The 14518-nt window shown below is 36.3% G+C and overlaps 1 protein-coding gene across 7 annotated transcripts in view; it reads left to right on the top strand.

Annotated features, from left to right (window-relative positions):
• Window positions 1-14518, top strand: part of SPIDR (scaffold protein involved in DNA repair) — a 259052-nt gene that overhangs the window by 14505 nt on the left and 230029 nt on the right. For all 7 annotated transcript variants that reach the window (XM_032470033.1, XM_032470029.1, XM_032470028.1 and 4 more), the window contains exon 5: window positions 567-730. In XM_032470033.1, the coding sequence (XP_032325924.1) occupies window positions 567-730 (164 nt within the window). The remainder of the gene's footprint in view (window positions 1-566; window positions 731-14518) is intronic.

Below are 14518 nucleotides of genomic sequence, written 5' to 3'. Positions count from 1 at the left end.
AAATTAACTTTCAAATTAAAATACTGCGAAAGTAATATCTAGATAATAATACATATGATGTAAATTAGAAACTAAATTTACTTTGTTTCCTTACTAATGAGAGAAATCTATAGAAAATTTTTGGGCTAATAATCTTTGAAAAATTCTTTGTTAATAGAAGATATTAAACTATGAGTCAGCTACGCAACAGAATACCGTGTTGTGGAAAAGAACGAGGATGTAATCTGTTTACTTATGGGGAAAAACCTCTCAGTTATGTTAAGTAACAAAAAAAATCAAAGTGTATCAGAAAGGAGGACAAAATAATAGTGTATTTTTTGTGCTTGAACATAGAGAAACTCTAGAAGAATACGAAAACAATAGAAGTAGTTACCTGAGAATTGCAGTGGAGGTAACGGTGGGGAGAAATGGGATCGTTACAGATAACTGTAGGATTATACTTTTGGCTGTCTTTTAGTATATTTTTAAATTATTGAGCAACATGGATCTTTTAAAACTACTGGGGAAAAATAGATTTAAAACACGTTAAAGATATTTAAAATTAAGTTTAAAATTGTTATTTTTAGATGACCTACAGCTTATTGACTGGGAGATTGACAGTGACAAGGAAGATCCTTGTGAGTGTGATGAATTTGAAGACTGCGAGAGTGCGGTGGAAATATCTGATGGTGCTTCCTGTGCGAGCAGTAGTTCTTTGACACCTGCAGAGATGCTACCTGAACTTCCTAAGGTAAGAACGAATTGTTTGTAACTTTCCATTCTGTGTGTGGCATTTGTTAGTCACAGCCTTTGGTGTTTTGTTTGCAACTTCTTCCTCAGGGACAGCCACTCTTGACTCTTCATGGATTCTTTTGTTCTTTAACTCCTTTTTTCTAAATAATATGCTTGTAATGTTCTTTTAAACTGGGTGAATTCTGAATTCTCTTCTCTTCACCCACTCCCCACCCCTGCTACACGTGGGACTTTCCCATCCCTCTCTTCCCCCAGGAAGATATCTCATGGTTTGGTTAGATTAGTTCAGCATTATGTAATTCTGAATAATAATGTTCATAACAAGGCAACTATTAATTGTGATTTTCCTCCGTAGGTTTTTGTTTTTGTTGGAGTTAATCATTTGGGTTTCTGATGCCTAGTTTTACTTACCATCAATAAAAGTAACTGGACCATTGTTTAGCTCTCCCATTAAGATTTTTCCGGCATAGAAAGCATTCTGTCAGTTTTGTTTTTTTGGAGAACTCTTAACCTCCTAGCTGCTCCAATTAAAACTGAGGGTCCTCTGTGCTTTGTGAACATTGCCACCCTTAAGTCGCCCTTCACCGTCCTTCTGGGAATTCCCTTCACGTGTCTCCTGTGTGGAGTATGCATTCAGCATACTTTGACGTTAATTGAAAATTAATATAGACTTCTAGGTTGCAGATAATTTTTCTTCAGAATTTTGAAGGCATTGCCATCAAGAAGCCTGAAACTGTTCTCATTCTTGATCTTGTATGATTTCTCTTTATCACTTGTTTTAAACTGTTTGTGATAGGCCTCAGTGTGGTTTTCTGCTTGGAGTTTGTCAAGCTTCTTGAATCTGTGCTGTGTCAGAGGTCCCCACGCTTACTTCTGGGTTCAGGAATTCCCTAGGAAGACACTCATAACTCAGCATACAGTCATATGTGTGGCCGTGATTTAGTACAATGAAAAGATACAAAAGCGAAATCTTCCAAGAGTCTTTTTCCAGTAGAGTCACACAGGATATGCTTAATTGCTCCAGCAATGAGTTTGGACAACACATGTAAGGTGTTCTCTGCCAAGGGAGCTAATTAGCCACTCAGTGCCCAGGGTTTTTATTGGGGGGTGATCTCTGCCTAGTATGTGCCAAAATTTAACATTTTAGGAAGGAAAAAATCCTTTAGGAAGGCTTAGTCACCATAAGCCATATTGTTTGCACAGTTCAGGCACAGGGAAACACTCTTATCATTAAGAGAATGGTAGGAACCCTCCTGAAATCTAAGTTCCTGGAGGCAGGCAAGGACCAACATTACAAGCGGGGCTTCTAAGGATACCCGTCTCAGGTCTGCTAAGTTAACTCTCTTCTTCACGTGTGGGTTTAAAGTTTTCATCACATTTGGAGAGGTTTTTGCCTTTATTCAACACTTCTTTTCTGGCTCCCCTTTTCCTTTTCTTCTGTGACTCCAATTATTTGTATATTGATTAGGCTGTTCGATGTCATGTCATGGATTATTGATGCTGTGTTCATTTTTCCCCTTCCTGTTTCATTTTGGGTGGCTTCTATTACTGTTTCTTCAAATATAATAATCTTTTTGCCTGCTGTTAATACTGTCCAGTGTATTTGTCATCTCTAACAGTTTGTTGAGTCATTTTATATTGTTCTTAACACGATCATGCATTCATCTATGTTTTGAACATGAAGAGTATATTTATAATAGTTGTTTTTATGGCTTTTTCTGTAAATCTGTCTTCTGTGTCATTTCTGTGACTATTTTGGTTGATATTTCTTTTCATTATAGGCTGTGTTTTTCTGCTTCTTTAAATGCCTGGAAATTTTGGAGTGGATACCAGACATTGTGAATTTTATGCTGTTGGGTGCTGTATTTAAAAAAAAATGTCTTTTAAGTATTTTGGGGCTTTGTTCTGGGGTGCAGTTACCTGAAACAGTTTCATCCTTTTGGGTGTTGCTTTATGATTTATTAAGTGGGTCTGGAGAGTACTTAGTCTTATGTCCCACTACTGAAGCAAGACCTTCCTGAGCTGAGTATTCTATGTAATGCCCTGAATTATGGGTTTTTCCAGTCTGGTTGGCAGGCACAGCTACTGTTTCCTGACCCTGTGTAAGCACTTGGCACTGTTATTCTAATGCTTTCAGGTGGTTCTTTCCCTGGTCTAGGGTAGTTTCTTTATATGCACATGCTGATCAGTGCTCTGCCTAATACATGTTGGGGATTGTTGGGGTTCTCTATGAATCTGGCTTTTTTGGTACTCTGTCCTATGAGCTCCAGCTACTTCTGTCTCCATGGACTCTCAGCTCTGTCTCTTCAACTCAGGGAGCCCACCAGGCTCCACCTCAATTTCCCCTCCCTGCTGTGTGGTTTGGAAATTCTTTTAAGATAGTAAGCTGGGACAATTGTAGAGCTCAATTCTTTGTTTCCCAACTTTCAGAAGTTAGTGTTGTTCTTGCCTGATGTCCAGTGTCTTGAAAACCATGGCTTCATGTATTCTGTCTAGTCCCGTCCCGTCCCGTCCCGTCCCATCCCTTCCCTTCCCTTCACGTCCCCTCTCCTCGTTATTCCATCATGGTCATCTTCCCTACCTTTCCATGCAATCCAGGACATGAAAAGATGTTCTTTATCCTTAGTCATTAGAAAGATGCAAATCATACCATAATGAGATATCACTGCATACCCATTAGGGTGGGTATGCTATTCGACATAAGTGGGGGAAAAAATGTTGTTGAGGATATAGAGAAATTGGAACCCTTGTGTATTGCTGGTGGGAATGTAAAATGATGCAGCCACTGTGGAAGACAGTTTGGTGGTTTCTCAAAAAGTTAAACATAGAATTACCATATGACCTGGTAATTTTGCATCTGAACATGTACCCAAAAGAATTGAAAGCAGGGGCTCAAACAGATACTTGCACATTAGTGTTCATAGCGCCATTATTAAATGGGCAGATGGTGGAACCAACCCAAATATCCATCAACAGATGAATGAATAAACAGAATGGGGTGTGTGTGCGTGCGCGTGTGTATACACACACACACAACCAAACTTGGGTCTGTTCACCTGAGCAGAGTAAAGCTAATCTGTCGTCGTTGGATTGTGGTGAGGGAAAGTACGGTGTTCATTATAAGGCACCCCAGTGTGGGGCTGAGCAAGGAGAACGAGTGGCTCAGGCACAGAAGACCCGAACTCCCCAATGGCTTTCAGGGAAATGTTTCTGAAGACAGGGTGAGCAAGAGAGTTGCAGGGTGCCTGATCAGCTTGCAGACATTCTTCTGATTGTTTGGTGATGAAGTAATTAGGAGTCAGCATCATCAACCTTCTGGTTCCAGCCCATCTGGAGCCTACATGCTGTGGTCAGCATGTAGCTAACTTCTTCCACTTGGTAGGGGTTGCAGTATCTTTGAAACAGCTCAAGGATGTGGCTCAGGATAATGTCCAAAGACCTTGAGGAGGAACTAAAGGTCCTTAACTTTGTTTAATGACTGAACTATTATTATTTTGTCTTGTTGACTGTTTTCCTTCGTTTCTCCACTTTCTCACTTCTCTGATGAAATTTATTCTTTGGAACTTGAGGTAGTCCTAAGAGGCTAAAGCTTTTCTACAAACAGGATGCAGGAAACACAGCAGGGTTCTGCTCGGTTTCATATACAGTAAGTTATTATTCAGCATTAAAAAAGGAATGAAATTCTGATACATGAAGCATTGTACAGTATGGATGAACCTTGAAAACATTATGCTGTGTAAATAAGCCAGACGCAAAAGGACAAATACTGTGTGATTCCACTTGCAGTCTCTAGAATAGGCAAATTCAAAGAGACAGAGAGTAGAATAGAGGTTACCAGGGACTGAGGAGTAAGAGAGTTATTGTTTAAGTGGTTACAGAGTTTCTGTTTGGGATGATGAAAAAGTTCTAAAAGCAGATAGTGGCAGTAGTTGTACTAACATTATGAATGTACTTAACGCCATTGAGATGTACACTTGCAAATGGTTAATGTGGTAAGTTTTTTGTTAAGTATATTTCACCACCATGAAAAAGGAGAAAAACTATAATATATCTGTATTTTATAATATTTTTCTATCATTAAAAGTTATGTTTTTGAGGACTTTTTATCATTGATATGGTAAAAATTTTTATGAGAGAATGCCGAGTGAAAAACGCAAAATACCAAACATGCAGTAAAATCTTGACTCAGGGGTCCCAAAGGATCACTGATGGTCCTGAGACTGCCATCAAACCCCGTGGAGTAAACCATATGTAACTAGACCAGGAAGTGTGGTGCCATGACCCAAAGGTTTCAGTTGACCTTTCAATATGTGAACCGGACCAGTAACTGTTTATCTCTTTGAACTTCCTCAGTGTGGAAGCAAGTCTTCTGTGATAGCATTTCCTACTTGTTATTGTCACATTGTACTAAAAATATGTTTCTTAAAAGCTGTTCTTAGTATTCGCTTTTTATTCACTGACTGAACTACCTGTTACTTCATGTTCCTGACTTTTAAAAGCATCTCATTTCTTTTGAGAAAGGTAGAATTCCTGTGTGTAGCTGCATATCACAGGTTACCTGTCTTTATAATTGTCAGGTTTTGTGTGGTATTTCACAAGCAGGTTCTGTACTGATAATAAACCTTTCAATAAAGTTAGCTTCAGGAATTCCTTTTTCTTGTTTTGAATAGAAAGAGTAACAGATTTGTCCTCGCATTGATTACTGCCATCACTGAATTAAAAAGTTGGTATTTTACTCTTAAGTGTCAGAAACTTTTCTAATTAGTAAATATCAGTTTCTTAGAACTTAAAATTTTTTTCTTGGCTAGTTTTTTGAGGAGATATTCTGTCAGCTAAGGACATATTTATCCTTTGAAAGCTGCTGTAAACAACCACATCTGTTTGAAAGACTTAATGCTGCGTGGTGGAGATGTTAGGTGGTTGGCTGACTGACTCAGCTAAGTGAAAACTCTTGCATACAGGCTTTGTAGTGCTTACAATTCAAATTTATACCTTGTTAAAATTATAAACTGGTATGACAGACTTTTCAGGGTAGCACTTGAATAATAAAGTATAGTCATAAGAATCAGTGGCAAGCATCCATAATTCTCCAAAACGTAAACAGTGTGTCCCTGGGTGGTATGATTATTGAGACGTTTATTTTCTTTGCTATATTTATTTCAAAATTTAAAAAAGGAGAAATACAACAATCATTGGCTTTTCCTTCAAAGAAGAAAAAGAGTCAGTTCACGTATATTGAACACACACTAGGCCTTATATTATACAGTTGCTTTATATTATATGTATGTGCATTGGAACAAAAATACTGTAGACTGGGGGGCTGAAACAACAAAAGTTTATTTCTGACAGTTCTGGAGGCTATCTGCTGAGGGCCCGCTTCCTGGTTCACAGAGAGCTGTCTTCTCACTGTCCTCACATGATGGAGGGGTGAGGGGTCTCTGTAGCACTAATCTCTTCATGAGGGCCACACCTGAAGGCCCCACTTCCAAATGCATCACATTGGGGATTAGGTTTCAACATTCAGTTTATAGCAATACATTTTCCAGTTGAGCCTTAAAACAGTCTTGTGAAGTTGATGCTATTCTGCCCAGTTTTCAGAGAGGAAACTGTTAGAAGAGGTGTATGACTGTGAGCAAATTATTATGTAGTAAACAAGGCAGCTGTGAAACCTTGCCACAGAAGTTTCAGTTGTTGTTTGAATGCCTCAGAATCTACATAGATAGATTGCTTTCTTATATTGGAAGAAACATACAAATGCACTGAACTTTGAAAGATACGGTTGTCGAAAAGAGTAGACCTCGGCTTGCTTTGTGTTTAAAAAACCCAAGACCTCTTCCATGTAGTTCTTCATCTAGTACACTTGTTTTTATTAATAGTCATGTATATTAAAATATAGCATATTACATTGTCATTGGAAAGTGACTTAAAAAATGGATTTCTCCAAGCAGGCATTGGGAGGCCTGTAGTGTGGGAATTATGGTCTGCCTAATCATAGCAGTGTTCTCTGTGGCCTTAAGTCCTGCCACTTTTCTTCCTTTCTTTTCCTCATTATAGGAGCAGAGATTTAATTATTTTCTTTGTTTTCTTCTCAATCTGTATCTGTTCCAAATACTGACAACTGTTAAATCCTTTTCTTACCTGGTTGCTGTCCTGAATTCCATGTGGGTTACTAGCTGCCTGATGGACATCTTTGTGTGGATGTCCTAAAGTTACTACAAGTCCAAGAGTCCCAAGTCCTGCCCTCTTCAAACCTAGGCTCATTCTCTTCATATGTTTTTGGTCTTAGTTCATGGCTTTTCTTTTTCACTGCCTGGATCTATTTCATTACCAGGTCATGCAGATTTGGCCTCAAAACCACAGCCTCCCTACCACTTCTGCCCTAAATTGGGCCCTTTTGCCTTGACTGTTTTGTTTCAGTTGCTGCATAACTGATTTCTTAGCTTATGTCTTTTTATTAGATTTATCTTAATAAACATTATGACCTTATCAGTCATTTATTGAAACGCTTTCAATAAATGGTTCCCCATTGCTTGAAAGTCGAGGTCCATGTAACTGGACCTTCACAGTTTAGCCTCAGGCTTTTAAAATGAATGGGGCAGAGTATACACTGTATGATTCTGTTTATATAAAACTCTAGAAAATGCAGATGATTCTATAGTGAGAATGCAGGTTAGTGGTTTATTGGGGATGAGGGTGGAGAAGATGGATGGATTACAGTGGGACATGGGGAAGTTCTGGGAGTGATGGAAATGTTTATTACCTTGATTATAGTAAGAGTTTCACAGGAGTGTACACATGTCAAAACTGGTCAAGTTGAATACTTTAAATATGTCTAGTTTAGTATGCTTAAGTTATATATGTCAATGAAATTGATAATATATTTTTCACAGTACAAGAAAGGTGTAGGTTTATGTGCTCATGAAATAATATTCAGAATACTTTGTTAAATAACAAAAACAGGATATAGAATAATTATATAGAAAAATGGAAGGAATGTGTATTTATATGAACTATCTCAGGAATGGTAGGAAATTCTTTCTGTATAACCTTATATGCTGTTTTGAGTTTTGATCCGTGAACATATACTGCTTGCGTTAAAAATGTTTTAAAGGACATTTTACGGTTCTATCCAGAATGTAGTAAGAACTTCTACAAAACAGTAAGGAAAAGATAAAGAGCCCATTTAAATCAGGTGAAAAATAAGAAAGGAAAACCTGAATGGCTAATAAGCATGTGAAAAGATGCTCAGTCTCAATGGTCATGTGGGAAGTACAAATTATTAAATGAGATACTACATTTTCATCAAATTACAAAAAAAAAAAAATAAAGGGGGGGGGTCTGACACTGCCTAATGTCAGGAATGTGGATCAATAGAAATAGTTGCTGTTGGAATGTAAACTGGTACAGCATTTTGTTGTAATTTGGTAAGTTCTGGTAAACCTGAAGATGTTCGTGTTTTATGACCCCACAAGTCTGCTCTTAAATATCCTTGATTTTTTTTTTTTTTCAAAATGTGGCTTTTGACCCATTAGTGGATGCTATAATTGACTCATTTACTTTTAGAAATAGTGGAATAAAATAGACTACATAAGAATGTATGGCAGTTTGTAAGAGTATTTTTTTGTGAAACTTTAGGTTCAGATTTATTAGTATACATGTGTTGAATCACAGTCATATGTTTTGCTGTGATTCTTGACCAAAAAGTTTGAAAGTCACTGTTCAGAGGAATTTTCACATATGCCCCAAAGAAGATATGTACAAGAACATTTATTGTAGTATTGTTTACAAGAGAAAATATTTGGAAAGTAACCTAATTTTATATGGATGCATGCAAATTGTGGTATGCTTACATAGTACAGAGCTATAGTTATCATCATGGAAATGTTGAGGAAGTAATAAGCCAGTTTGCTGAAGGATACATCTAGTTTGACACTACATTACGTGAAGTTTGTCAACATACAGAACTGTAGTACATATTGATAATGGAACAACCTTGGAGAGGAGGAAGGTGTTCTCTAGACAGGTCCTGAGATAGTGGCAGTTTGCACCATCATTCCCGGCAGTGCAGCCATGGAAACGTGCGCTCAGATCTGCTGTTGAGAGGAACACAGTTGATTAATGGCCCCAACTGCCATCCATCAGGATCCACTGTTGTGTTGTGGGCTCCTGGACCTTAGTACTGCTTAGTATTGGGAGCATCAGAATTATCCCACCAGAGGGGCAAGGAAGCTGGAGTATTTATATACAGGTTCCTGCATTCATTGGCTGAAGGCTGCTCCTCGGTGGAGTCAGGGGATAGGAAAATTTTCTAGTTCTTACAGACTGCTGCACAGGTGGAAAAAATGGACTCCTGCAGCCAGATGAAGCCCTGCTGTAAAGAAGTGGGGGTGCTGGAAGTTGGAAATAGGAACAGTATCTCTGATGACATAGGAGAGGAGATGTGAGTAGGGCACTGCAGAGTCAGCTACGTAGTTAAAATGAGCCATGTACATTGAATAACATGGAGAAGGGAAGACTTATACCATAATTAAGAATTTTATGACTATTACTTGGCTCTACAGAAAGTCTCCCTTATATAACTCATGAGACTAATACTATTTGCCTCTCATGCATGTTTGCAGAAATGGAACATATGTTGTGGATGGATACTTATTCGACAGGAGAGTTGTAATTTAACTCAGTGGGAAGCATTGATTATAATTCAGGTCTATCTTGAATCCCTTTCCCAGTTCAGCGTGAGAGAGGTTTTTGATTTAGGAAACAGTTTTGCCTGTAAGCATGATTCCACCAGTTCTGTGCAACAGAGGTCTACTAGTCCTTAAGTAAAGGCAGCCAAACTCATAATTAATAGCAGCAGCTAATATTACAAGTGCTTCTAATGTTGTGGGGCTCTCTTCTAAGTGCTTTGCTACATACATTAGTGTCTTTAAACCTCACAATAACTCTGTGAGGTGGGAGCCATTATCATGCCTATTTTCCAGATAAGTATTCTAAAACACAGAGAGATTAAGTAATTTTCCTATGGTTATAAAGTAGTCAGTGATTGAACTTGGATTCTGACTCAGGCACTCTGGCTTCAAAGCTGTGGTCTTGGCCATTTTGTTATAGTATCAATAATAGTAATAGCGATGATAACATTAATAACAACACAGTAAACCTGAGTTATTATATGTCAGACACTTTGCTAAGTGTTGGTCATGTTATGCAGATGTTGTTATTAGCCCCATTTTATAGATGGGGCAGCGGAGACATGGCTAGTAAGTGGCAGAATGAGGTTCTAACTCATGTAGTCTGATTGCAAATTCTCTTAATTACTTACGTTCCTTGGAGTATTGCATAGCTGCATAACAGTTTGGAGGAAAAGGATGATGGAAATCAAAGACCATGACTTCTGTTCATAATGTCTCCTTTTAGGACATTTGACAAATGTAGTTGATTATTGATGTGACTTTCCCTATTGTTCAGTATTGCTGTCTGGGTTTTCACAATTTATTTTATCACTGTCTTCGAAGAATGGGATTCCTACAGAGGGCAGCAGAGATACAGCAGTGAGTTTTATGTACGTAACGTACATTTTCCAGGAAGTGTGAAGAAAATTGGTATTAGGTGAGCTTTGTTATGTAATTCTCTTGTACTTTATGCAGTGACTCCTGTGCCAATACAGGCTAGTAGACTTACAAACATCACATAACCCAAGTGGGCTTTTGTTGAAGGTGTGCAGCGGAAGCTGGCTGGCACAAAAGAGATCTGAATGTAATTCATGTAGTTATAAAGAGAAAGCAGATGTGACTTTCAAATCTGAAATATGGATTCATTGTTGTAAAACATGTTTTCTTTGTACTTTTAACAATAGAGGCAGAATATATGATTCAGTATCTCACAAAAGATGGAATATGGAAAAGTTTTAAACAAAATTAGAATAAGCAAAATTTTATCCTACCATGTAATATATAATATAAATAAAGGAAAGTGATCTGGCAACTTCAAAAGTATTTCTCAATTTAATGAGCATATTTGTAATTATTTTTATTTGTTTATATGGAAATTTGAAAAGTAGTACATTTAATTTCACTTTTACTCTGTTTTACTGATGAATTATAGTAAAATGGTATGACTAAATATGTACTAATTGTTAATGCCTAAGAACTGTCCAATGTATACATCATATATAGAGCTGAAGGAATTTAATTATGATCAGAAACACACATTTTAGAAATCCTGTCTAAAATATAATTATGTTTCTATAAAAACTAACCATTTAAAGCTTGTAAAGGGAAGTCTGGAGTTTTTAGTCATGATTTTGTTTGATTATATTTTAAACATTTCTTTATAGAAACATTACACTTAAGAAAAAAGTCCATACTCCAGTGTGTTCTCATGGTAAACAAGGAGGACTGTTAGAAGTTGTATTGAAGAGTAGGTATTTTTTGGTTGTTATTTTATATTATAATTTTGTGTGCATGTATCTGTGATCCATCTATTCATGATCTCATAACATTATAGCATGTTTTGGGTTTTATTCTCTTTAAGAAAGTGAGTATGTGCCAATATCATTTGTGGCATCTGTTCCAGAACTTACATCCTTATTTTTCCACATCTCCTTTCTTAATTGTCTCACCTTTAGCTTATGACACACTAAGACAGGGACTTTGTGAGTATTTCTTAGTATAAATCTTTCTCCTGTTTCAGTGTCACCCTGTTATTCTATTTCCCTTCATTTTCCTCTTTCTTCTTCTTACTTTCAGTTCCCAAATATGTCTGTTTTCTGGTATAAGGAGTAGAATAGAAAAAGTACTGCCGTAGGAATTATTGTTACAACTATATAAACTAAAAAGTAATGATATAAGCCATCCCAGTGTGACTTTTATAGTCCTCTAGTTTTCTAATAAAAAAAAGAAATCCTTAGGAGCTCCACTTTCAATAATACAGAGTAGCATGTGTCAGATTACTTTTCTTGCAAATGACAGTGGCAAATTTTAGACATACAAAGTATGTTAAATATATTTCTGAAATATATATTTAAAAATATGAAAAGAATATAAGAATATTTGAAGACACAGAAGGACAGAGCTGGAAGAAACTGGAGGGAGTTGATATTTGGAAGATGAGAATGGCACAAAGAGTTTTCCATTTTTTATCACTTTTTGCCTGAGGGCAGTCTCCCATCAGTGTTGTTCAGGGTGGTTAAATTTGGATATAAATCACAACACAGTTGCGGTGACTATAGGAGCTTAAAAGAGTGTAAAGTAGGGCCTGCCAGAAGAAGGTACCCCAAATTATGAATATAAATCTTACAGGATATAAGAACTACAGCTATCACTTGCTTTTAACTACATAGGGGAAAGCAGTCTGGAGAGTACAGCCAAGTTAACTGCTTTTTAAGCAGAAAAGTAAATACTCTTCAGAAAAGCATAGTAGAATCCAGCATCTACAATGTATCACTCACAATGTCCAGGATACAATCTGTATTTATTGAACAAACATACACATACACATGCAAACCCAGAAAAGTGTGACCTATACTTAAGTGAAAAGGCAGTTAATTGAGACAGACCCGGATATGATTCACATTTAGTGTTATTATTAACATAGTTGTGTTTACATTCATCGTTTCACTTTTTGTGTTTTATATATTCGAGGATTTTTCCCCCTCTGTCCTTTCTGATTTCTTTTGAATTTAAGCATTATTTTCTTTTGTAACTTTTAACCCCTTTCATGACTTTTTGACTGTATCTTTTTTAGTTAGATGCTCAGAGATTGCTCTAAAGCCTAACTTGTACATCTTAATTTAGCCAAATTTACCAGTGGGTTACGGAAACATTATTTCTATCTAACTCTATTCCCTCTTAGTCCTCTTCCTGTTATTACTGTTATACATATTATATCTGTATATGTTATAAGCCTATTAATAGGTTGTTTTATATATATAACTATATATAATAGTTGTATCTAATATTATATATAAGTATATGTATAATTACTATAATTTTATGTTCTTTATGGAAGTGGAGAGAAGTAGAGCAAGTATATATTTATAGAATGTTATATGATCTTTTTTATTTATCATTTCTTGTCCTGTTTATTTGTCCCCATGGAATCACATTAACATCTGGTGACATTTCCTTGGTTTACTACAGCTTTGTTCACACCTGCCTTTTTGTATTATTGACAAATATATTCCTATATGTTATCGGTCCAAGAATACAGTTACGTATGCGCTGTTTTATGCAATTGGTTTTTAAATCAGTTAAGAGAAAGAACACACATTGTACTTCTTAAAACTTAGGTAATTACTTTGACACTTTTTTTGTGTGGGTTTGTGTGGGTTTGTGTGGGTTCTGAGATCACTTACTTTCAACCTTAAAAACTTTAGTTAGTATATTTTACAAGGTGGGTCTGATTCTGTTGATCAGTTATTGTGTTCTGGGAATATCTTATTTTGCCTACATTTTTGATAGTTATACTGTATATAAAAAATTGATTGAGAGGTTTTTTTTTAAATTCAGCACTTTGACTATGTCATCTCCCTGCCTCTGGTTTCCATTGTTTCTGATGAAAAGTCAGCTCTTAATCTTATGAAGATTCCCTTGTACCTGATAAGTTAATTTTCCTCTTGTTGCTTTAGGATTTTGTTTCTTTTAACATTTCCATTATGATGTGTCTGGGTGTGGATCCCTTTGTGTTTATCCAACTTGGAGTGTCTTGAGCTTCTTACATGTATAGATTTATGTTTTTCGTTAAACTTGAGAGATTTATAGCCATTATTCTTGGACTGTTTTTTCTGCTGCTTCCTCTCTTTTCTCTCTCTTTATATTCCCCTTACATGTATGTTGGTGCATTTAATAGTATCCCACATTTCTTAGTGAGTTTGTTTATTTTCATCTTTATCTCTGTTCTTCATATTGTATAATCTCTATTGAAGTTCATAACTTTCTTCTTTCAGTTTATATCTACTATTAAGCTATTCTGGTGAATTTTTCATTTTAGTTATTGAACTTTTCATACTCAAGATGTTCATTTGGTTCTGTTGTCATACCTATCTTTACACTTTAAAAAATGAGATATAATTCAAATGCAAAAATTTACCCATTAAAAATGTACAATTAAATGGTGTTTAGTTTCATTCACAAGGTTGTGCAACTATCACCACCTTCTGATTCCAGAATATTTATCATCTCAGAAAGAAACCCTGCATTGATTAGCAGTCAGTCCCATTTCACCACTTTCACACCCACTAAAACTTTCTAATCTATATTCAGTCTCCATGGATTTTCCTGTTCTAAACTTTTGGAATAAATGGAGTCATAAATATGTGGTCTTCTGTGTCTGGATTTTTTTCATGAAGTATAATGTTTTCATCCATGTTGTAGTATGTATCAGTATTTCATCCCTTTTTATGACTGAGTAATATGCACAGGTATACCACTTTTAAAATCCATTCATCCGTTGGTAGACGTTTGGATTTTTTTCCACCTTTTGGCTGTCATGAATACTGCTTCTCTGTAATTAAACCACAAGTTTTTATGTTAACATGTTTTCAGTTCTCTTACATATATACCTAGAACTGCTGGATCATATGGTCATTCTGTGTTTAACTTTTTCGGGGACTGTCAGACTGCTTTCCAAGGTGGCTGCACCACTTTACATTGCCACTACCAGTTTATGAGGTTGCCAGTTTCTCCATATCCTTGCCAACACAGCCATTTCCCCTGTTTTTTTTTGTTTTGTTGTTTTTTTTTTTTAAATAATATCCATCCTCATGGATGTGAAGTAGTGTCTCATTTTG

This window comes from Camelus ferus, chromosome 29 (assembly GCF_009834535.1).
Source record: "Camelus ferus isolate YT-003-E chromosome 29, BCGSAC_Cfer_1.0, whole genome shotgun sequence".
NCBI classification, from domain to species: Eukaryota; Metazoa; Chordata; class Mammalia; order Artiodactyla; family Camelidae; genus Camelus; species Camelus ferus.
This window is presented reverse-complemented; position numbering and strand designations above follow the sequence as displayed.